Genomic DNA, 24470 nt, shown 5'->3' with positions numbered 1-24470 from the left:
TCCATGTGTTCCCCGCGCACCATCGGAGCACAGGGTGCCTATGGCAATCGATTTGTGTGCAAAAGAGAGACAGTGACCACAGACGGCTTCTCCAACATCTGGGAAGTGAAGTTAAATGCTATTACTTTGCTAAATATAGAAATATGTAAACTCTAAGCACATAAAGACATCCACCTCAAAATTGCTAGTATTTCAATTTTGAAAAATGTATTTCCACAGATCCTTGATGCATGCAGTCAGAGGGGCTTTGGAGGCTGCAGTCAGGCACAACAAAGATGTGTCTTTTCAAATTTTGACCTTACAGACCATGAAGAGAAGTAGCTATTTTTTAATCCTGGGCAACATACAAAAGACATAACACTGGACATTTAAAAATAACCGTTTTTAGTTTAATAGATTACATATAAGCCTATCTGCCACAAAATGTATCATTTTGATACTAAAATTTTTCGATCTGATACAATTCTGCATGGGCTGAAAATAAACAAGATAAGCTAAAACAGCATTAAAGGCAAAGGGAATTTGTGCAAAGCTGGAAGAAAGGAAAGCATGACACTGCCAACCCTTTCTGACCCTCCAGACAGAGGAGAAACCAGAGGTCTGGTTCTGTGTCTGAACAGAAGGAAGTATTCAGGAACCTGGAAGATGCTGCCTATACAGAAAAGTTAATAAAGGATAATCACAAGAGAATGAGTCATTAAAATCTTTGTTCTCTTTCATGAAAGGTTAGAAAGGATTGTCCAGAATATTAACTCTCATCAGGAATTTGTTTTTCTGAATATCCTGTATGTTTACCTTGCCTGATACAACTTTTTCCCATGATGGGAGATTCAAGAGTGTTTGAAGCCATTGGTCTCCTGTTAACTCAGAGTTTGAGTACCACCATTCCTGAGAGGAGAAAAAGAGAACACAGAATTCATTACTGCTTCTCAGCTTGTATGGTCAAGAGTGGTCTAATACAGAAATGGTCAAATGTACCTGAGCTTTTAAAATGAACAATGACTTTTGCTACCCAAACTAGGATAACTCTAACACATAGAGGAGAAAATTCATTTACTTATTCAACAAATACTGAGTATAATAAGGCACTGTGTTGGAGACTAAATGATTTTTGTGTTCCAACTGTTCACATTCTCGAGGAGAGGCAAGACATGCACATGAATAAAGGTGGTGGCGGTGTTTGGTCTCTGAGTTGTGTGTGACTCTGCGACCCCATGGACTGCTGCCCGCCAGGTTCCTCTGTACATGGGATTTTCTAGCCAAGAATATCAGGGTTGCCATTTCCTCTTATAAGAGATCTTCCTAACCCAGGGATCAAACCCATGTCTCCTGCATTTCCTGGATTGGCAGGCAGATTCTTTACCAATGAGCCAACTGGGAAGCCCCATGAAAAGGTAGAGAAATTGCTAAATTTGAAGGATGGGAGGATCTCATGAGAACTGAAAGGGGAAGAGGAGGTGCAAATACCAAACCTATGGATATGTCATCCCTTTCAGAAAGGCCTCTGATGGCCTTTCACACCCAGTGAAATCCAAAGCAGGTAGTGGGCTTCTTGGGCTCCTTAACATCCCCTGTGAGCGTCTTCCCCAGCTTGCTCTCTGGTGCTACATACTTTGCTCATGTTCAGCCAGCACTTCTCCAGCACATTCCCTTGAGTTTCACAGAACTGTAAGGCTGTGTTCAGGAAGAGGTCACAATTCTGCCCCTCTCCCATTAGTATACAGACATAGGCCATCAGATGGTAGAGTCTTGGGTAGAAGACAGGCCCAGTGGTGTTTTGAGCCACCAGATTCTCCAAGTTCTAAAGGAAAAAGCAACATAATAGAATCAGAAAGGGATCCTTGACTGAAAGGATTTTTTCATTTCAGATCATTTGGGATCATTTCAAGGGTATAAGCAATCAAGTCAAAAAGCACATTACTGAAACATACATAGACAGTAGTGGAGATTAGATGATAAAAGTCAAGTAGAGTGGCCCCAGTGGCTTACGCCAACCAAGAATGTGATATGGGCCTGCTCATTAACCCAAAAGGGCAACCATTCTTAAAAAATGAAACTGAGTCCCTCTGAAACTCAGTTCCCCTGCTGAATTTATGATTAACTTCTTTACCCAAAACTTTATTCTCTTTCTTGTCATGCCCCATTCCCCTCAAGAATTTGACTTGAGGAATATCAAAGAAAGCAGGCAACTGAAACTGAGTGAACTCCACAGGGCCCTCCCAGGTACAAAAGCCCTTCTATGCCCCCTGTTTCTTGTTTGTAGAAAAAGGCTTCAGTCTCCTAGCTCTTCCCTGAGTTCCAAAGGGCAAATTCAAGCAGTTACTAATTAGGGAAGTAAGGGAATGTAGGAAAAAACCAGTCAAGAAAATATAGTTCAGTGATAAAAACAGTCTGAGCTCTTCCTCAAGGAAAATACATGACAATCTGATACATATCTTTGAGTTCTTCTGCAGGAACTAAGACCCTCACCCAGCTACAGGATGCTGACTCCATGCTGACTATAAGACATAGACCCCAGACTGGTTAGAACCAGAAGGTTGATGATTAACATTCGTGAAACACCACCCTGTTACCTCACCACCAGCCAGTCAGAATAAAGTCATGTACACTGCAGCCCTCACTCCAAATGTTGCCTTTAAAAACCTTTCCTTGAAAGTCATTGGGGAGTTTGGGTTTTTTGAATATGAGCCACCCATTCTCACTGCTGGGCCTGGCAATAAATGCTGTACTTTCCTTCACCACTACCTGGTGTCAGTAAATTGACTTTGCTCTGTGCCAGCAAGCAGACCCAAGTTCAGTCAGTAACAGTAGCAACATTTTCTTTTGTTTACCAAAGGAATATAATTTTTAAAATTATACCTCAACTGAAAAAAAAATGTAAACACTGAAAAGGGGAAAAACAAATAGCACAGAATTAAAAAAAAAAATGATAGGAAAAAAAAGAATCACTCATAACCCTAACAGCTAAAAAAATTATTTTGACATTTGGATATACACCTTGACATTTGGATATACACCTTGACATTTGGATATACACCTTGACATTTGGATACACATTTTTATTTCTTTGCTGTGGACAGGGAATGTTGCCCACCATCCCGGTTCTACAAGAATCAAGCCATTAGTCACTGCAGCCACCCACCAATGGTGTGCCTGAGAAAAACAGGAAGTGTCTTGTGCTTTGGACACTGGTCATAGATAGTTAGATGCCTATCTAAGGAATAATTTCAATGAATCCAAATCCTTGCATCTTCTATACATAAAAAAGTGTTAAAATCATTAACTTGTGATGTTGTTCTTTGTGATCAGCAGTAATCTTTTGATGTTTTTCCCAGGAAAAAACTCTTATATACCCTGCCCCCTTCCTTACTTCCTCAGAGCAGTTACTCAAAAGCTATCTGCGAGGCTGTCCTCCAAGCTACAGATATAATCCTCAGTAAGAACCCTGAGTTGGCTTAAAGCTCAACATTCAGAAAATGAAGATCATGGCATCTGGTCCCATCACTTCATGGGAAATAGATGGGGAAACAGTGGAAACAGTGTCAGACTTTATTTTGGGGGGCTCCAAAATCACACCAGATGGTGACTGCAGCCATAAAATTAAAAGACGCTTACTCCTTGGAAGGAAAGTTATGACCAACCTAGATAGCACATTGAAAAGCAGAGACATCACTTTGCCAACAAAGGTCCATCTAGTCAAGGCTATGGTTTTTCCAGTGGTCATGTATGGATATGAGAATTGGACAGTGAAGAAAGCTGAGTGCTGAAGAATTGATGCTTTTGAACTATGGTGTTGGAGAAGACTCTTGGAGTCCCTTGGACTGCAAGGGGATCCAACCAGTCCATCCTAAAGGGGACCAGTCCTGGGTGTTCATTGGAAGGACTGATGATGAGGCTGAAACTCCAATACTTTGGCCACCTCATGCAAAGAGTTGACTCATTTGAAAAGACTGATGCTGGGAGGGATTGGGGGCAGGAGGAGAAGGGGACGACAGAGGATGAGATGGCTGGATGGCATCACCGACTCACACATGAATTTGGGTGAACTCTGGGAGTTGGTGATGGACAGGGAGGCCTGGCATATTGCAATTCATGGGGTCTCAAAGAGTCAGACATGACCGAGCAACTGAACTGAAGAACCCTGAACAAAATCTAACTTGCGTCAGTTGGCACTATCTCACACACACACACACACACACACACACACACTCATACTCATACTCACCACAACTGGTATCATACTAAACAGCAATTCAAAATATTTTTTTCTCATTTAGCACAACATTGTAAACCTTTTCCAGTGACATGATTCTTTAACATCAGATCTCACAAATCCAAATGCTGACAGTCATGTAAGAAACATAAATAAGAGGTAAGATAAGATAAGAAGCAAGGAAATTATGTCATACTGGAGAGAGTATGACCTAAATGCCGCCCTTCATCAGTTCCAGCCAATAGCTGCCCCTTAGAATTGGGGCTTAGAGTCATCAGATACTGCAATTTTTAAAAGAGTCAGAAATTCAGATTTTTTAATGTGAAAATGTCTTAATGTTTAAATATACCATTTCTGACTAATACATATATATTTACATATATATATATATTTTTAAGTTGTGTCCAATGCTTTTGTGAACCTATGGACTGTAGCCTGCCAGGCTCCTCTTTCAATTGGACTTCACTAGCAAGAATGATGGAGTGGGTTGCTATTTCCTCCTGTAGAGATAACCAGCATTTTGAAAGGCATATCACTTTTTTCCCTCTAGTTTTTAAATACTATAAATCTGAGATCAACATCTTTATATATATAATTTTTGTTTACCACCTGATTATCTCCTTAGGGTCATTCCTAGGAGGAGAATTAAATGATGTGCATATTTTAAAGATATTGATGCATTTTGCAGAATGCTCTCTAGAAAGTTTATGAGAGTCCTTCAGAGGACTTCTCTGTTATGTTATGTCTGTTATGTTAATGTCTTCTCTGTTGTCTGCCAATTTGACCATCAACAAGACAATGTCTTATTCTTTTATTTCATTTACTTCAATATCACTGAAAGCAGAGGAACCAGGGATCAAATTGCCAACATCCGGTGGATCATAGAAAAAGCAAGGGAATTCCAGAAAAGCATCTACTTCTGCTTCATTGACTAAAGCCTTTGATCATGTGGATCACAACAAACTGGAAAATTCTTCAAGAGATGGGAATACCAGACCACCTTACCTGCCTCCTGAGAAACCTACATGCAGGTCAAGAAGCAACAGGTAGAACTGGACATGGAACAACAAACTGGTTCAAAGAAAGGAGCACATCAAGGCTGTATATTGTCCCTCTGCTTATTTAAGCTATATGCAGAGTACATCATGTGAAATGCCAGGTTGGATGAATCACAAGCTGGAATCAAGATTGCTGTGAGAAATATCAATAACCTCAGATATGCAGATGATACCACCCTAATGGCAGAAAATAAAGAGGAACTAAAGAGCCTCTTGAGGAATGTGAAAGAGGAGAGTGAAAAAGCTGGCTTAAAACTCAACATTCAAAGAACTAAGATCATGGCATCCAGTCCCATCACTTCATGGCAAATAGATGGGGAAAAAATAAAAACAGTGCAGACTTTATTTTCTTGGGCTTCAAAATTACTGGGGACAGAGATTACAGGCTTGAAGTTAAAAGACACTTGCTCCTTGGAAGAAAAGCAATGACAAACCTAGACAGCATATTAAAAAGCAGAGACATCACTTAGCAGTCAAAAGTCTGTATAGTCAAAGCTAGGGTTTTCCAGCAGTCATGTACAGATGGACTTCCCTGGTGGCTCCGTCTACAATGTGGGAGACTCGGGTTCGATCCTTGGGTGGGGAAGATCCCCCTGGAGAAGGAAATGGCAATCCACTCCAGTACTCTTGCCTGGAAAATCCCATGGACAGAGTAGCCTGGTAGGCTACAGTCTATGGGGTCGCACAGAGTCGGACACGACTGAGCGACTTCACGTTCATGTTCACGTTCATGTACAGATGTGAGAGTTGGACCGTAAAGAAGGCTGAGTACTAAAGAACTGCTACTTTCAAACTGTGCTGTTGGAGAAGACTCTTGGGAGTCCTTTGGACTGCAAGGAGATCCGACCAATCAATCCTAAAGGAAATCAACCCTGAATGTTCATTGGAAGGGTCGATGCTGAAGCTGAAGCTTTACTTTGGCCACCTAATGGGAAGAGCTTACCCATTGGGAAAAGACCCTGATGCTGGGAAAGACTAAAAGCAGGAGGGGAAGGGGATGACAGAGAATGAGACGGTTGGATGGCATCACCGATTCAGTGGACATGAGTTTGAGCAAAGTGCAGGAGATGATGAAGGACAGGGAGGCCTGGCGTGATGCAGTCCACGGGGTCACAGAGTCAGACACGCCTGAATAACAACAACAACAAACTTCAATATCATAGAAATGGATCGAAATGTAGATTTTTTCCTGACTAAACTGTTACACGTTTTCGTCCATCAATTCTTTGTTCAAGAAATTAAGCATCTACTGTATGTAATCAACCCTATGGGACATTCCCAGAACAAACCATTCATACCACATCCTCTGCCTTCCACTTGTTTGTAGAAAAGCTATATAGTCTATCTCCCAGGCCTCCAGTGAGTCAAAGAAGACTGGCTCCAGAATTAATGGCTGAAAGTATATGACTGTGTAGTGACAAGAATAGCAGTTAGGCCAGGAGAATTGACAATAGTTTAAACAGTACCTCAGCCATATGGCAGCCACAGACTCTTTAGTTCCTCCCTGAAGTAACTAGATAACTGTACCTGTTATATATTTCCTGAGTTGTTTTATAGATGCTAAAACTCCCACCAGATGGAAGAAGTTAACTACTTAATGACCACAAGATGTAGCCCCCAGACCTACTGGAGCCTGAGGATTGATCATGGTAACCTCTGGGACACTGCTCTGTTTCCTCACCATCAACCAATCAGAACTGTGCATGAGCTAATCACGTACCCTGTGACTTCTCTCCTTCTTGCCTTTAAAAATGCTTCCTTGAAACCTATTGGGGAGTTCAGGTTTTTTGAGTATTAGCTGCCCTGGACCCCTCATCTGGCACCTTACAATAAAGGCTGCACTTTTCCTCATCACAACCCAGTATCACTAGATCGGCTTTACTGTACTTGAGAGAATGAACCCAAGTTTGGTTCAGTAACACATGTAAAAGGTATTGCTCTATGTTTAGCGGGAAATACCAAGTTTGATTTTGTGTTCTTTTGGGCTCTTTTATTCTTTCTACTCGGAGAAGGCAATGGCAAGCCACTCCAGTACTCTTGCCTAGAAAATCCCATGGATGGAGGAGCCTGGTAGGCTGCAGTCCATGGGGTCGCTACGAGTTGGACGCGACTGAGCGACTTCACTTTTACTTTTCCCTTTCACACAATGGAGAGGGCAATGGCAACCCGCTCCAGTGTTCTTGCCTGGAGAATCCCAAGGATGGCAGAGCCTGGTGGGCTGCCGTCTGTGGGGTCACACAGGGTCGGACACGACTGAGGGGACTTAGCAGCAGCATTCTTTCTACTCCCCACCTCTACAACTCCCTCCCAATCCTGGGCTTCCTACCTCCATCACCTTGAAATCACAAACTCCTAAAGTACAAAGAGAATGCTTTACTCATTTTTGCTGCAATCCCAATAGCAACTATTGTGTTTTTAGCCTGTTCTGTCTTTGGGACGAGATTCCCAGGTGACTCAGTGGTAAAGAATCTGCCTGCCAACGCAGGAGATGCAGGAGACGAGGGTTTGATCCCTCGGTCAGGAAGATCTCCTGGAGGAGGGCGTGGCAACCCACTCCAGTATTTTTGCCTGGAGAAGCCCATGGACAGAGGAACCTGTCAGACAACAGCCCATAGGGTCGCAAAGCATCAGATATGACTGATGTGACTGAGCATGAGCAGGAGCATGATTCATAAATATATCGTATTTAGTAGTAAGTTTTAAAAAATGGAAATGCATGCACATACATAGAAGAAAATTTGGAAAGTGATTTCTCAATATGCATAAAGTGGTTATCTCTGGGTAGTAAGGTAAGTAAGGCAATTCATATTCTAATTATGGGGATAGAATTACCTTCAAAAACTTACCCTACAAACAGGTAGAACTTCTACAATCAGAGAAAATAATTATCACAGAAGGTAGAGAAAAAGCCACTTATGGTATGAAGTACCCTGGAAACCAAAGAAGAGGCCTTACCTTGAGTAGATCAACTCCAGCGTCTTGAGCATTCTCTGATTGTTCTTCAATTTGCTTTTGAAGGTAGAGAACTTGTCCTTCCATATACCTACTGATGCTTATGCAGTAAAGAGCTGTTGGGGTTCTTCTCGACACAAGATTTTTGGCTCTATTGGAAAATACATGAAAGCTGTTCCATTCCTGCAGTCTGGCATACCTATATTACCACAGAAGAATAAGAAAAATCTGTATCACCCTTAGAATGGGCTGGTTTTCTGAAATGAGTCTCTCTAGAGGTGTAGCTACGAGAATGTGGGTCTCTGGAAGCCTGCCACTGGCCTATTCAGGGGAAATTATCTGATATGGAGCAAGGACAGAATAGAACTTTTTTGATGATTTGAAATTAATAGAATTGGGGGGAATACTTGGATAATATTAGGTACCATTTAACTCTCTGACTCTAAAAAATGAGGGAACTCCCTGGTGGTCCAGTGGTTAGGACTCTGTGCTTCCACTGCTGAGGGCCCCAATTCAATCCCTGGTCAGGGAACTAAGATCCTGCCAGCTGTGCAATGTGGCCAAGGGAAAAAAATTTTAAAAAGTGAAACAGAGCAAAGAGAGAGATTCTAAAGAGAGAGAGCCTAGGCTAACACTACTCAAAGTGTGGACCATAGAAAGGAATCGTCAGCATCACCTGAGTGCTTCTTAGACATGCAAGCTCTCTGGTCCAATCTAGATCTGCTGAATCAGACACTCTGGGGATGGGACCAGAAATCTGAGTTAATGGACTCTCCAGATGATTCTTATGCCCATAAAGTGGGAGCAGTATTGTCTTAAGCTACAGTTGTTGCAAGAACTCCTCAGGGAAGATAGAGTAGAATAAGAAATTAATGTGATTTTTGAATTTTAGATTCCTTGAACTTTAACTCACATGTGCAAATTAATTTGACTTTGGACTTCTATTACTTTAGACTTTAGCTAGCAAAGTGTAAATTAAATTAAATTTTAAATCCAAATTTTTGGATTTTAATTTCTCCCAATGAGTTTTATAATAAAAGGAGATTTCTATTTGAATATGAAACTGCTCTCGTCTGTGGCACTTTATATAGGAATGTCTTTGCATTGTCATTTAACATCATAAAATCTCTAAATATTGGACTACATGACTGCATATATAATTTGAGATGGGAAGTGTGTGTGAAAGTCGCTTAGTCATGTCTGACTCTTTACAAACCCATGGACTGTAGCCTGCCAGGATCCTGTCCATGGAATTCTCCAGGCTAGACTACTGGAGTGGGTAGTCTGTCCCTTCTCCAGGGGATTTTCCCAATGGGGATTGAACCCAGGTCTCCTGCATTGCAGGCAGATTCTTTACCTGCTGAGCCACAAGGGAAACCCAAGAGTACTGGAGTGGGTAACCTATCCCTTCTCCAGCAGATCTTCCCAAACCAGGAATCGAACTGGGGTCTCCTGCATTGCAGGCAGATTCTTTACCAACTGACCTATGAGGGAAGCCCACATGACTGCTTATATAATTTGAGATGGGAAGTGGAATAGGGAATAACTTTTAAGTCTTGGGGATGGCTGTGGCAGTAATTTAGTTAATGTTCTGGAGCCTTACTATTAATCTACTTCCTTGAAGCTAAGGTCATAGTTGCAGCCCTACTGAGTTTAAAATGTATGGGTTAAAAGATGAAGCTTTAGCCGGTTAATGGCTTAATGAGTTAATGGGGTAGGAGGCCTGCTTATTCCACCCTCCTGAAGCATCCTTCCATGTGAGGGAGCACCACTGGTGCAAAACTCTCCATTTCTTTCCCTGCCTCACTCACACCTCCAGTGGTAAGGAGTGACTTAGCTGGCTGGTGATTTTGGGACAGGAATTAGGCAGGTGTAGCTCTCTTTCTGGAGAAGGCAATGGCACCCCACTCCAGTACTCTTGCCTGGAAAATCCCATGGACGGAGGAGCCTGGTAGGCTGCAGTCCATGGGGTCACTAGGAGTCGGACACGACTGAGCGACTTCACTTTCACTTTTCACTTTCATGCATTGGAGGAGGAAATGGCAACCCACTCCAGTGTTCTTGCCTGGAGAATCCCATGGACAGAGGAGCCTGGTGGGCTGCCGTCTATGGGGTCGTACAGAGTCGGACACGACTGAAGCGAGTTAGCAGCAGCAGTAGCAGCAGCTCTCTTTCATCTTGAGACCCAGTGAGAGCCTGGTGCCCACACAGGTAGCATGGTACTACCTGCCTTAATGATGTGGAGAAGGGGCACAGTTTTCTAGAACTTCTTACTGCTGATAGGGAAGTCTAATCCTGAGGTTCAATATCAAGAAGCTCACCTCTCTGCAGACATAAGCCATGTCCTCCAACATGGACTCTATCAACAGTGATTACGATTCCATCTTGGGGGTGGGGAGGGGGTGAGTGTGCTATATATTAGTCTCCCTCAAATCCCAACACTTCTCAGAAGCAAGTACTCTTTTCTTATAGATCTCTGTATTAACACAACATGCTTTGTATGAGATAAGTGTTTGTTTCACTGAATACAATTTAAGTAGTATCACTGTTCTGGCCTTGGTTGAGGGGGATGAACTAGGTAATCCCCAAGGTGCCTTTCTGAGTAAATCTGCTCTGTCACCTTCAATCTGTGTTAAAAATTACTTTCCCTTTCTTTTTAGCAAATCTCATAGAAGTCTTCCAGGATTCAACATTTTCAAATTTGGCAATTTAGTGTTATGCAACACAGTGTTACCAGATAGCGATACACGAGTAAAGTCCCAGGAGCATTCCACTTTGGAATTTGAGGAGTCTGTTGTCTTCATTTTGGTGTATGAATTGCAAACACTCTTCAAAGGGTCTATAAACAAAGCCTTAAATAAAAGAGAAACAGGAGCGCTTGGCTGGTAGATTGAGAGTGGGGGGGGTATCATCATCTTTCTGGCCTGGTAACTCCCAGAATAGTTCCCACTGTGAGGAGAGGTCTCAATCTCTGATTCCTTCATGAGTCCAAAGGGCCCCGTCGATTGCAACAACCAGGTGGCCGCACTACCCTGCGTTTGCTGAGTTTCTGCTTTTGTGGAAGTTTATGCATATCACTTACAAGTACAGAGTGTCAACCAGGCAGAAGTGGGAGTTAAACCAACCTCCCTGCTTGCATCTAAGGAATCAGCCTCAGTGCAGCCTGGGACTTCTCAATCTGCCCATCCACATTTCCCCTGCTGGCAGCAATAGCTGCATCCCCTTTTGAAAATACAGGTGGGAAAAAGAATGCCCAGGTTGCCAGCTCTGGTTTAATATGCACACTGCCTGCCTGGTATAACCTGAAGATTATCAGAGAAGAACTAGTTTTCCAAATCACCAACAGCTACCAGTGAATGAAACCCTTAGCATTAGCAGCCCTGTCCTTCACTTTAAAGCATGAAATCGCTAAGTATATCCTGTTAAAAATTAAATATGCTAGTGGAAGGTACATAGTAAGACACCATCGGTCACGATCACTATGACTGCATGACGAATGATCTGACACATTAACTGGCAGCTTAAATTCTAAACTTTCTTTCTTCTTGGTCCTTTATAATCCTTGCACTTTCTAGATGGCTCCTTAGCTCATAACACCAGGTTCTCCCCTTCCCTTTCCTGTATGTCTTTCCAGCCAGAAACCCACAGGTCTCAATACCCCTGCCCTGACTGCTGCCACACCACACCAACACGAGTCCCCTGGATCCCCAGTTCTCATAAATTCCAAGGTCATGCTCACCAGAATAAAGCATGATATCCAAGCAAATAAAATAGAAAAACGCCCTGCTGAAGATGTGGTCTTCTGCTACAGAAAGATCCCACAGCCACCCCAGAACCTGGATCAGCTGCTTGTACCTATGAAAAAAAAGGTGGTAGGATTAAAAAATGGTTGGGGGAGAGAAGGAAGTTCAGCTCTAGTCTCAGTCCTGCCCAGTAATGCAGAACCAAATACAATCCTGAAACAGACTTCAAACCTACTCCTAAATCTCAAATTGACTCTGTTCAATTGTTCTTTCATAGACCTCTCTATGAGGGTGGCCAGAGTCAGACCAACTTGTCCTGGGCCTCTGGTCTTGGCTATTCTCTGGGCATTTGCCTCTCCTATGAGAGTGTTCCCTTTCTGCCCCCTGGCAGTGCTGGAGGCCTGATCCCCACACACTGGGGTGACTGACTGGCCCAGTCACTGGCCAGAACAACCAGAGTAGATATGGTGCCTGGGAACGAGTTCTGTGAGAGAGCAGTGACTTCCAAAGGGTGGTGATCATTGGTTACACCAGCTTTTGGTAAACCCTACTCCCTTCCCCATCCTATGGCCAGGGTTAAGTAAATCCAGAACATTCCATAAGTATATCTTTCTTCCTCTCATTTTGGAAAGTTCCTTGAGATAAATACCTGTTTTTCAAGAAGAGGGATTTACAAAGCCAGCAGAGGACCAGATAGTGTTTATTGGGATTCCGAAGCAATGACCACATCTTGTGGGCTCGAGAACCTGGGAACAAAACAATTCCAGTATAGTTCTGGTTATTACCTGTATTTGCATGCCCTTTCTTGACCAGCCAGCCCTTACCTAAGTCAATGGCCAAGTCCAACTGACCCATTAGGAGCTTGATGTAACCAAGCCTATCGGCCACATAGGTCATGATTTCAACGCCCTCGCGTTTCAGGGGGAGGTTGAAGATCTGCTTCATGGCCATGACCTCGTATTTGAACCACACGTCCTGGTAGCCAGCTAGATGTTGGTACAGCGAATAGTCCAGGTAGGCCTTAATGATCTGAAATGGCAGCAGTGGAGGAAAGGAGGAGAGATGGGGCAAGACTTAGATGGAACCCAAAGCAGAAAGACCAGGATATCACCCAATATCTGCCAGTAAACATGGATTCATTGAGTTTTGGAATGGAGCTGGACATTTGACCAAACCATGGGCTTAGATACAGAAATTAAGCTGAGTTCCTGCAGTTTAATGCATGAGTTCATGCATTAAACATGAACTATATAAGACAAGCTCCATGGCCCCTTTTGCCCATAGAGAGTCCTTGACAAAATATAAGAACTTGAATTTTTGTGAAAAATAAATGCCATAGCTTATATATGTGGATATAGGACTGCATACCAGAAGGCCTGGAAGGATTTATTCCAAATTGTAAAAAGCAGTTTACCTATTTGTTGCAGTTGGAGGAAAGATTTGAGGAACTTTTTATTTTATGCATTTCTGTGATGTTTAATTTAGTGTTATAACAAGCATGTATTACTTTCGTTATTTAATAAAGAAAGGTTGATTTGGTTTTGTTTGCTTTCAAAAAAAAAGTAAGGATTAGTTCTGAACTTAATTGGAAGATGTATGAGAAGTTTGTTACTCTTTAAACAGCTCTTTAAAAATGATAAAGTTACTCCAAGATAGAAATGTTTAGAGAAGGCTGAAGAGAGTCCCTGCTACAGACACAGTTTACTACTAAAAAGAAAAACACCCAAACTCCCACAAAGCTCAGAATACATATAAACTATTTTGAAAAATACAAAGAGAAGAAAGACAGAACCTCACATGGTAGAATGGTCTGGAGGCATTTAGGGAATTCTTTTATTCCTCGTTTAGAACGAGTTTCAAGATAATGCGGCCAGTAGGGAGGAAACGGGGAGGGGAGGTGAGAGAAAGAGAATTGTTGGGCAAATGAAAAATCAAATCTGTAATAAAGCTTAGTTCTTCTCAGATTTGGGCCAAGAGAATTGAGGCCAACTGCTTCACTTTATGAGGAAAATATAAAGCTACAGGTTATGTGATTTGCTAGTAGTCACACTACAGATACATTGTAGAGTCCTAGAAACTTCTCTCTCGGTCTTTTCTTAAATAATTATTTTCTTGTATTTTTCACTACTATTTTTTGTCTTTATGAACATTTGGTTGCTGTGTGTGCACTTTCTCTAGCTGTGGTGAGCAGGGGCTATTCCACGTTGCAGTGTACTGGCTTCTGTTGCCGGGGCGTCTCTTGTGGAGTCCAAGCTCTAGGAACATCGGCTCCAGTAGCTGTGGCCCGTGGGCTTTAAGTGGCTCTGCTGCATGTGGACTCTTCCCAGACCAGGGATTGAACACATGGCCCCTGCGATGGCAGGCAGATTCTTAACCACTGGACCACTGGGGAAGCCCTGGAAACTACTCTCCTGGTACCCGTTCTGTTTCTCACTGTTATCCTACACAGAGCACCTCATCTGCTTTGAACACCCAGGGGAGATTTTCCCTCCTCTTCTGGCCTCGGTCACAGCCATGTTGTTAACAAGCATCTTTTGATTCACTTTCCAATTTTGACTTTTCCCTTTTATGCCTTCCCTGCCCCTTACTCCACCACACTTTTAGGAGATAGCCCCAAGAATGAAGGAGAAGTAAAACATTTCATTCAAAAAAAAAATATTTGTTGAGTACCTACTACATGGCAGACACCATTCTAGGAACTCAGGGTGTGAAGAGATCAAAGCGAATCGCATAACATCAAGAGATTTGGGTCAGGAAAAATAGTGAAAGAATTTGAAATGGGCCAAAATAAAACAAAACAAAATCAAAATGTGTCCTGTCCAGCTTACTTACCAAGGTAATCTCTGCTTTTCACTGTCATTGGGCTACTTTACAATTCTGTATACTATAGAAAACTGGTAGTGATGTAAATGATTCTTTTCCATAGAAATATAAATGTTTGGTGGAATATAAGTGATTTTATTCCTGCTCTGTGGCTTGACTAGTTTTGCATACATTCGTAAATTAAATTCTCCTGGGAACCAGTTGTAACGTCTTACTAGTTCTCTCACTAATTTTAATGAGCTCAATAAAATCTTTGATGTGTGCTCTTTTACATTTTTTTGTTTTGGCCATTTTGTGCAGCTTATGGGATTTTAGTTCCTTGACCAAGGATTGAGCTGAGGCAGTGAGAGGTGCGAGCACAGAGTCCTAACGTTTGGACGAATGATTTTATCTTTTTAAAAAGAATTATCCTTTTACATTTTCTTTTTCACCTTCATCCTCTTATGTGTACAATGTGGAGTTTTCCAGGAGAGAATCAGGTGACATTATGATGAAGTGAAGATAGAAGCAGATTGAGATTTTAGCCTGTCCTCTGTGAAATCAGACATTAAGGTATTTGCAAAAATGTAATACATGCCATTCTCACTAAATTTTTTGTTTGGGGAAATAGCATTTTTTTCCAATGAAAATGTTCATTATATTCATGTGTCATTGGTTTATTTTCTTTAATTTTTTTTTTTTTTTTTAAGTAGGATTCCGGTTCCTTGACCAGGGATGGTACCTGTGCCTCCTGCAGTGGAAGCATGGAGTCTTAACCACTGGACTGCCAGGGAAGCCCCCCCAAAATATTTTTAAAGTACCTCAGTTTTTGTTTCACATATAGCAATATCAGTAGATACAACCTATATAAATGTATGAACCCATATAAAAGTACATAAACCCATAGAAATATACAAACCCACATAAAAAGCTATTGCATGCATGCTCAGTCACTTCCGACTCTTTATGACCCTGTGGACTGCAGTCCACCAGGCTCCTCTGTCCATGGGATTCTCTAGGCAAGAATACTGGGGTGGGTTACCATGCCCTTCTCCAGGGGATGTTTCCGACCCAGGGATAAACCTATGTCTCCTGCATCTCCTGCATTGCAGGCGTATTCTTTAACCACTGAGCCACCTGGGAAGCCCATAAAAAGCTATTGGAGGTCCTCAATTATTAAAAGTATAAGGGGATTCTGGGATCAAAATGTTTGACAACTGTGGGCCTCGGCAGAACAATTCAGCCTGGAAGGCTTTTATTATACCTTCATTATTTTGAATTTTGATTGGATTTCATCCGGCTTTTCTCTCCAAGTGAGATTCAGATATATAAAAAGCAGCTATAAAAATACCCTACCTGGAAATCATCTTGAGTTTCCAGTGCAGTATTCACTTGCATCAGAGCTGCCAGGTGACAATAATACTTGTAGTGGAAAAAAAAATTTAAGCTATAGATTTGCCACAGCAAGGAGAAACAAGTGGTTTGCTGGTAAAGCTGTGCCAGCCTCTTCTTCCTATTAAAGGATACACACGGGACAAAAGAAAAAGGTATCATCACCAACATACTTGAGGGAAGCACAGGTGCAGAGTCCTCAGTACCGGCGTGGGGGTCTGAATAGACTTGTGTTTGAGGCCTGTTTCCCTTACTTAAACTTAAAATTAAACTTAAAATTAAGTTTACATGTTGTGTCCGACTCTTTGCGACCCCATGGACATTCTCCAGGCCCAAACACTGGAATGAGTAGTCTTTCCCTTCTCCAGGGGATCTTTGCAACCCAGGGATGGAACCCAGGTCTCCCTCATTGCAGGCAAATTCTTTACAAGCTGAGCCACCAGGGAAGCCTAAGAATACTGGAATGCATAGCCTATCCCTTCTCCAGCGGATCTTCCCAACCCAGGAATCAGACCGGGGTCTCCTCCGTTGCCAGCAGATTCTTTACCAACTGAGCTATCAGGGAAGCCCTACATGTAAATTAACATGCACATTAATCTTTTTTCAGTTTCAGCAAGCAATATTTTTTATTGATGTACAGTTGATTTACAAATGTTGTGTTAATATCTGCTGTATAGCACTGATTCAATCACACACACACATATATACATTATTTTTTAAAATATTCTTTTCCATTGTGATATATCACAGAATATTGAATATAGTTCCTTGTGCTATACGGTAGGACCTTGTTGTACATGCATATTAGTTTTTATGAAGCCCATTTTCTCCACTGCACAATGGAAACCATAATGCTTTGTGATGATTAATTAAGATAATTTATTTATATGTAAGAGCACAGATGTAAATCATTTTATTTACATCTATAAATTTATTTATAATTTAGTTATATATAAGACCTGGCCCCTGTCAGGTCACTGCCATTTAAGTGAAATTATTTAAAAAGCACATTTATATAATTTTATCTCATTTGTGTCTGAGGATGACTCCATAAGAAAGGAAGGAATAATTAACCCCATTTTACATAAGCAGAGAGTGAGACTCAGGTTAAGTAATTAAGTAAAAGTAACAGAGCTAGAATGTAACAGTGCCAGGACTGCAGCTCCACCTCCAGCCTAGCCAGTCCAGTGTGTCATTTCCTATACACACTGCTGTCAGGACCTAGGTCTTAGCTCAACAAATGAAATGAGTACTTTACACAAATCCATTCTGCTGTGGTCTGAATTCATCCCCCCAAGTTTGAATTCTAACTCCTAAAAAGTAACAGGATTAGTAGCGGGGCCTTTAGGACACGATTAGGTTATGATTCTCGGAACCCTCTTGAATGGGATTAGAGCTCTTATAAAAGTTCCTGGCACCTTTCCACCAAGTGTGGATATGACAAGAAGTCTTAAGAGGGCCTGGCCTCACTGTACTGCCACTAGGGCCTCAGACTCCCGGCCTCCACAACTGTGAGCAATAGTCTGCTGTTAATAAGCTACCCAGCCTGTGGCACTTTGTCATAGCAGTCCAGAGGGACTAAGACACATTCTGACTATGGGGTGGAATGCTGCAGGAGATGGTGAACTTCCTGTGCTGGAATTATTCAAGGAAAGGATGACTGACCACCTACCGAGAGTGTTTGGGGACTCAGTCTCAGCCTCCACAAATCATTTAATTGATAATGTAGCCCCCGATCTTTTCTGTTTGTGATAAAAATGGGACCCTAAACTGGCTACAATATTAGTAATTTAACAAAGCCAAGAAAACAAAATATAATTATAAATAACTATCAAAAAAGAGATCTTAAGTAAAGTTGAGAAGGAATAAAGATATCCTAGAGATTATTAAAAAAAAAAAAAAAGAATATTTATTTGGCTGTACGTGGTCTTAGTTTAGCTGCAGCACGTGGGATCTAGTTCCGTGACCAGGGATCAAACCCAGGCCCCCCTGCACTGGGATACAGGGTCTTAGACCCTGGACCAGCGGGGAAGTCCCTATCCTAGAGATTCGTAATGAAGAACTCCAGGTACTCTCAGTTCAGTAACACTGACGACATTCATTCTGTTGTGGAAATTATTTTTTAAAGGTTCTAAGGAAACATGGAGAATGTAAAAATCCCTTATAACAGGGATGAAGCTATGGAAACTCTGACATTAAAGGTATTTCTTTGTGTCCTTATTTTTGAGATGAGAACCTTTTGACTGGAGAGCATTTTAAGCTCTGTACTTTCTTCCTGATCATCAATTTTTCACCTTCTCCTCTTGTGCTGCTGCTGCTACTGCTAAGTCACTTTAGTCATGTCCGACTCTGTGCAACCCCATAGACGGCAGCCCACCAGGCTCCCCCGTCCCTGGGATTCTCCAGGCAAGAACACTGGAGTGGGTTGTCATTTCCTTCTCCAATGCATGAAAGTGAAAAATGAAAGTGAAGTCGTTCAGTCTGTCCGACCCTCAGCGACCCCATGGACTGCAGCCTTCCATGCTCCTCCATCCATGGGATTTTCCAGGCAAGAGTACTGGAGTGGGGTGCCATTGCCTTCTCCACTCCTCTTGTGCAGGAACTTCTTATTCCTTTTACAAAATGGGGCTGTATATTAGGCTTATTGGATTTAGGGAATGAAAATATAGGATGCTGAGTTAAATCTGAATTTCAAAATAATTCTTTTAAAATGCCTATGCCTTAAGTATCTTGTGTGATATAATGTATACTAAACAAAAAAATCATTCATTATTGATCTGAACTTCAAATTTAACTAGGCATCCTTTATTTCATCTGACAACTCTCTGTGACCCAAACTTCAATTCTCTCTTATCTCTCAGAGAGATCTCTACTGAGCCTCTCCCTGCCCCTCTCTCCCCTGGCATCCTCTGAGGCAGCAGGCTTTAGATTCTCAGGAGCCCGATTCCAACCTGCAAAGGGGCTCAGCTCCACCTCATTTCCAACCCTGTCCCCCTCCACCCTACCCCAGTCAAGAGAACACTTTCAGGAAACTGGGGAAGGCAGTTTTTGGTGAGGTTGCAAAAGGATTTCAGCCATTTGCTCATAGACATAGGTATTTGTATCTCAGGCAGAACCTGCTGTGCTGCAGTCCATGGGGTCGCTAGGAGTCAGACAAGACTGAACGACTTCACTTTCATTTTTCCCTTTCATGCACTGGAGAAGGAAATGGCAACCCACTCCAGTGTTCTTGCCTGGAGAATCCCAGGGACAGAGGAGCCTGGTGGGCTGCCATCTATGGGGGTCGAACAGAGTCAGACATGACTGATGCCACTTGGCAGCAGCAGCAGCAGCAGCAGCAGAACCTGTAGGAATATTGCTACCGGCCTCTCCCGGGGTGGAACAGATCATCTGTCAGTTCTCCAGATCCCCAACTAGGTGACACCTCTTTTGGTCTTTTCCTAGGTAGGTAGAATATATTATAAAAAGTTTGATGTGGAAAATTTTAAACATACACAATAAAACAGAAAAATATGAGGTACATATACCCAGCATTCAGCTCCAACAACTATCAACATTATCATTGCATCTGTTATTTTACTCACTGTATCCCTCCTCTACACCACCTCATTATTCTTTGTAGTTCTTTTATAGATAAAATTTACATGTTGAAATGTACAGATCTTAATGGTATAATCTTGATCGATAGCTACCCTCTGTAACCCACAGATTTTCTATCAATGGAGATACAAAAATGGATGGGCCATTTTGAATTTTAGCAGATGTCTTCAGGACCTGCCATTTTTCTCTGGGGCAGGGACAATACCCAGGGTTTTAGCACTGAATATGAAGATGACTTTTGACTGAGGCTCTAGGAACAGGTGGTACAGATTCCCATTGAAACATGGATGGCCAAGGGGTTAGTGGGTGAGACGAGTAGGGGAGGCACTGGAGCTCATCTTGCAAAGGGCTCCTTTACGTTTTTGTCACCTGAACTCCTTTGGCAAAAGCTGCCTGTTAAGTTGTTCTGAGGCAACCCAGCCCTGGCCTGGGAGCCCGCCACCTCTCCCTCACTAGCAAGCCACCTGGACTCCTCGCGCCTGTTAGAGGCCCGCTCTTTGGGGACTGCTGGACTATGTGCAGGTCTCTCTCCTTCTGGGGAGTGAGATGAGACCCCTAGCTCTCTGCAGCTCTTTCCTTACCCTGGAGGTGAGCTCTCTTGGGCCTGTTGATTCTGATTCACATAATGAAAGTGTCTGTTTTTTTCAACCCGAGTCTGGAGAAACAAGGAGATTAAGTTGTAAGGAAAGATTCTATTGAGGAACTTCAGAGCCTTCCTCAGCATTTTTTTGGCAAGCACCATCTGGCCCATGTTGAAACAGACCTAGAAGGAGAAGAAAGGGGAAGAAAGGAAAGAAAAAGGCAATTATTCCAAGCTTGGTTTATATGTTCCAAAAATACTTAATTTAGGAATCTTTTTTTTTTTTTTTTTAAGTAATTTAAAGCCCAGGAACAAAATCCTCCTGTGCTTGGCATAATCTGAAATGTTTCTTGGATATATCTGTGGAAGAATGGTTGAATGACTAGGATTTTGCATCCTCATTGTTCATAATCTACCTCTGAGAAAATGTTTACTTATTCCTGTCCCTTTTTTGGAGGTTGTTACAAAAAATATTTCATAAAGCTGTCACTGAGAGGCTAAGGAAGATCTTGCTGCAGAAAGTGATGGTAAGGAAGTTTGAGTCCCAGGGCTTGGGATCCTGGAGTCTTGGAAAAGATCTGTGGCAGAGGATGGGAGGAGGAGGTAGAAAGTATAGGGATGACTTCTATGACTTCTTCTATATAAAGCCCCAGTGATAAATAACAGGTTAATCACGTTTCTAATGATTTCTTACCTGACCTTTGAGGGTAAAAAAGGTAGCCCATTCAAAAGTCTTACTCCAAGATTTGTCCTTCTTGAGAATTTTCAGCAACCTCTCTCCCTCATTCAAATATAGATAAGCCTGCAACCAGCATAAGGAGCAGAAAATGTTGAGTCAACGGGGATCAGGACCACAGGGGCCATTGCCCCAAACTCCACTGAAGGAAGAGAGTCAGGACCACTCCAGCTCCTGATTCCATCTCTACCTTTAGCCCCTGATCAGAAAGGAGGGGTGGAGAAAGTTCCTGCTGAAGATACATATCACCTTCATGTCCATCTTGGTCACTGAATCTCTCATTCTAGAAGATGAATCTAGAAATCTCCTTCTTTCTTCATGTTGTCATATAAGACATCTTACCTGAAGTTTTCCCCAGGGCAGTTTCCCTCTTTGAGTAATTCCATCCCCAGCTCCCCTATTTCCAACCATGTTCTCATGGCTCCTGAGACCATCCCCACATCCATGAAGGCCAGTCTCTACTTATGGAATGAATCATGGACTGTTTCCATTTTTTTTTTCTGGTCAGGGCCATCTTTGGGAGGTAGAAGAGAAAGTTAAGGCCCTGAACAACCTTTGTCACTTCATCTTCAATGAAACATCATTAAGAGAGTCTTGGCACATGTGAACACAAAGGCAAGCTCAGACTTGAAGAGTAAAATAAGGTGAGACAACGTCCCCAGGTCTCATGCAGTCTAAGTGGTATGTGTAGAAGGCTGAAAGGGAGACAAGGTTTCTATGCTGGGAGAGGGGGATGCAAATGGCACATTGTGGGACCCTGCTCTAGGCTCTGCTTCCAATCAATCATTGTTTTCCTGAACATTCATCACTCCCTGTAGAGTGAGAGGAGGGTGAGCACAGGCTCAGCAAGTTGGCCCCCAAGGCTACCTAAACCTTCTCTTTCTGGGATTCACTGGCCACATCACCCTCTTCTTCACATATGTGTATAAAATACATATTATATTTTGAAGGCTTTCCTTCAAAATACTTGAGAACCAGAGCTTACTGACATTTTTAATAGTTTAATTTAAAAATCTTATATAAATCTAAGTTGTAGGGGTTAATTAGGCCACACTATAAAATCTGGATGGGTCCACCAGTGCAGGCATGAAGGGTGGCAACCACGGCTACTCAGGTGTGGGAAGCTTTTCCCGAAGCTGGCTGGAAGTCAGATGAAGCAAGGCCCAGAAAGACATTTCCTCAAATGAGTTCATGGAAGCTTAGTCCAGCCAGCTACTCTATGAAAAGTGATCTAAGGTCAAATAAGTTTAAGAGAAATAATATGTCCCAGTCCTAGCCCAACCCTCCAGGAGATTTCTGTGCATCTTAGCATATAAAGGCTCTGAATATTGGTAGTACAGAAACCTGCTTATCTTTATTCAGTTCAGGGCTTCCCAACTTAACAATGAATTCTTTCATTTAATTATATGTATCAAATCCCCACATTTCTTAGGGCGTATTGCCCTGAAACTTATTTACAGTTATCCTGGAGAAGCATTCACTAGTGTTTTGGTAGCCTAAAGGTATGTATGATAACTTAGCACAAATTACATGAAAACCAAAGTGAGTGAGCCCCTTCATAGATCACAAGAGTAAAACTAGATTTGTTCTTATTCAAAGACCTACAGGTATTGTGCTGACAGATATTTGGGGAAGACAGAGGGCAAATGCATCTGGGACATTACTGAGGAAGTCTCTACTGAAACTGAAGAGTTGAGACCAGAGTCTCATATAGGTAGACAATCCATAGCAAGTTTTTAAAGGTGGCAATATAATGTATAATGGTAGTTGCGGTTTGTTCTGACTTTCTTCAATCTCAGGTCATTTGCCCTCTGAGCAATTTGATTTTCAAAGGAAGAGGCTACTGGCAGGAATCAAGAACACGAAGCAATAAACAAAACAAAACAAAACAAAAACTAGAGCTTCCCTTCTGGCTCTCTGGTCTGTAAGTTGTCTCAAGGATGGAGGTGATCTGGGTAGAAAGAGCTTACCATATAATTATCACCCAAGACGAGATAAGCAGACACAAGTTCTAGGAAGTAATATAAGGCTTTGTTGTTTTCTTCCAAAGCAAGAAAATGGTGAGCCAGAGGCATGATGACAATCTCTAGGATCTCCTCACACTGGCACGATTCCAAAGGGATGACATTATCTTCAGACATCTTCATTTTTGTTATAATGTTATCAAAGAAACTCAAGATCTTTTCTCTTATTTCTTCAGAACTGTCCAAATGCAGAAATAAATAGGAGTAATAACTTGTAGATATAGATAGGATTTGATATGAAACTATCTTTTAAAACAAATAAAAGAGCAAGATAAGAAAACCTAATGTAGAGACTTCCCTGGTGGTGTAGTGGTTTAGACTCTGAGCTTCCACTGCAGGGAGCTCAGGTTCCATCCCTGGTCAGGGAAATAAGATCCCACATGCCACACAGTGTGGACAGAAAAATAAAAGAAAATCTAATGTAGATTTCCTCCATTTGGTAGGTTTTAGCATCTGTAAAATAACTCAGGAAGTATGAATCAGATACTACCATCTACGTATTTTCAGAGAGGAGTTACATACAGCAGAGGACATGGGGTGCCGTGAGGTGCTACGGTCTGTCTTGGGAAGGACCCACCACGATCCTGCTCGGTTACATAATGACTGATTCGACTTAAAACATAACCCTCTGACTTGTGCCTTAAAGAGCCAGAGTACTGACCAAACAAATGATTCTAACAATGGTCTGAATTTAATGCCAATTGTTCATGCTCTACTTTCTAAACAATTATAGATGACTGTACCTGAGATTTTCAGAAAATATTTCAGATTTCTTAGAAGTCTCTATTCTTGAAAAAGTGATCTCTTCTTCAGCTGGAAAATAAACAAACAAGTGAGTTGTATCGGTCGTTGAAATGATCACGTGGCAGAGATGTCTGGGGTATACTGAAGCTTCCTGTTCCCTTTCCACAATAAAATTGTTGTTGCCTAGCCAGGATCTACATTTCTCAGTCCTTTTGCATCTTTTTCCTTTTCCTTTTTGGTCTGTGTCATGCTGTGCAGCTTGCAGGATATCAGTTCCAAGCCCATGTCAGTGAAAGCACCGAGTGAGTCCTAACCACTGGCCCACCATGGAATTTCCTCCTATTACATTCACTCTTCATTCACTCTTCAGTGAAGCCATGTGTTAAGTTTAAAAATGGGATTCCATCAGAAATAATATACGTCACCTCTGAATTGAGATGGTTAGATATCTTCACCACCTTCTCCTTTCACAGGAAAACAAATTAATTGTGGAGATCTAAGGGATAGCAAACCCACAACACAGATGGAGCCTGGGTCCCTGACTGACTGTGAACAAGGCTCATTGTCAAAATGCTCACTGGATCATTACCTGGACAGAAAAAAGCTATCATTCTATTGTGTGAACC

General features: G+C 42.0%; 1 protein-coding gene across 4 annotated transcripts in view; it reads right to left on the bottom strand.

Moving 5' to 3' along the window:
• Positions 1–367: 367 nt before the first annotated feature.
• The window catches only part of ADCY10 (adenylate cyclase 10), a 105656-nt gene continuing 81553 nt past the window's right edge, over positions 368–24470 (bottom strand). For 3 of the 4 annotated variants that reach the window (XM_061399400.1, XM_061399399.1, XM_061399402.1), the window contains 12 exons: positions 23844–23913; positions 23047–23278; positions 21035–21142; positions 20342–20523; positions 16125–16281; positions 12791–12995; positions 12616–12712; positions 11963–12078; positions 10958–11075; positions 8227–8422; positions 1613–1801; positions 368–888 (listed from right to left, as the gene is read on the bottom strand). In XM_061399400.1, the coding sequence (XP_061255384.1) occupies positions 727–888; positions 1613–1801; positions 8227–8422; positions 10958–11075; positions 11963–12078; positions 12616–12712; positions 12791–12995; positions 16125–16281; positions 20342–20523; positions 21035–21142; positions 23047–23278; positions 23844–23913 (1832 nt within the window). In that variant the 3' untranslated portion in view covers positions 368–726. The remainder of the gene's footprint in view (positions 889–1612; positions 1802–8226; positions 8423–10957; positions 11076–11962; positions 12079–12615; positions 12713–12790; positions 12996–16124; positions 16282–20341; positions 20524–21034; positions 21143–23046; positions 23279–23843; positions 23914–24470) is intronic. The other variant, XM_061399401.1, reaches the window with a different exon arrangement.

Source organism: Bos javanicus, chromosome 3 (genome assembly GCF_032452875.1).
Source record: "Bos javanicus breed banteng chromosome 3, ARS-OSU_banteng_1.0, whole genome shotgun sequence".
NCBI classification, from domain to species: Eukaryota; Metazoa; Chordata; class Mammalia; order Artiodactyla; family Bovidae; genus Bos; species Bos javanicus.
The sequence above is the reverse complement of the archived record's forward strand: the minus strand, read 5'-3'. Positions and strand labels throughout refer to the sequence as shown.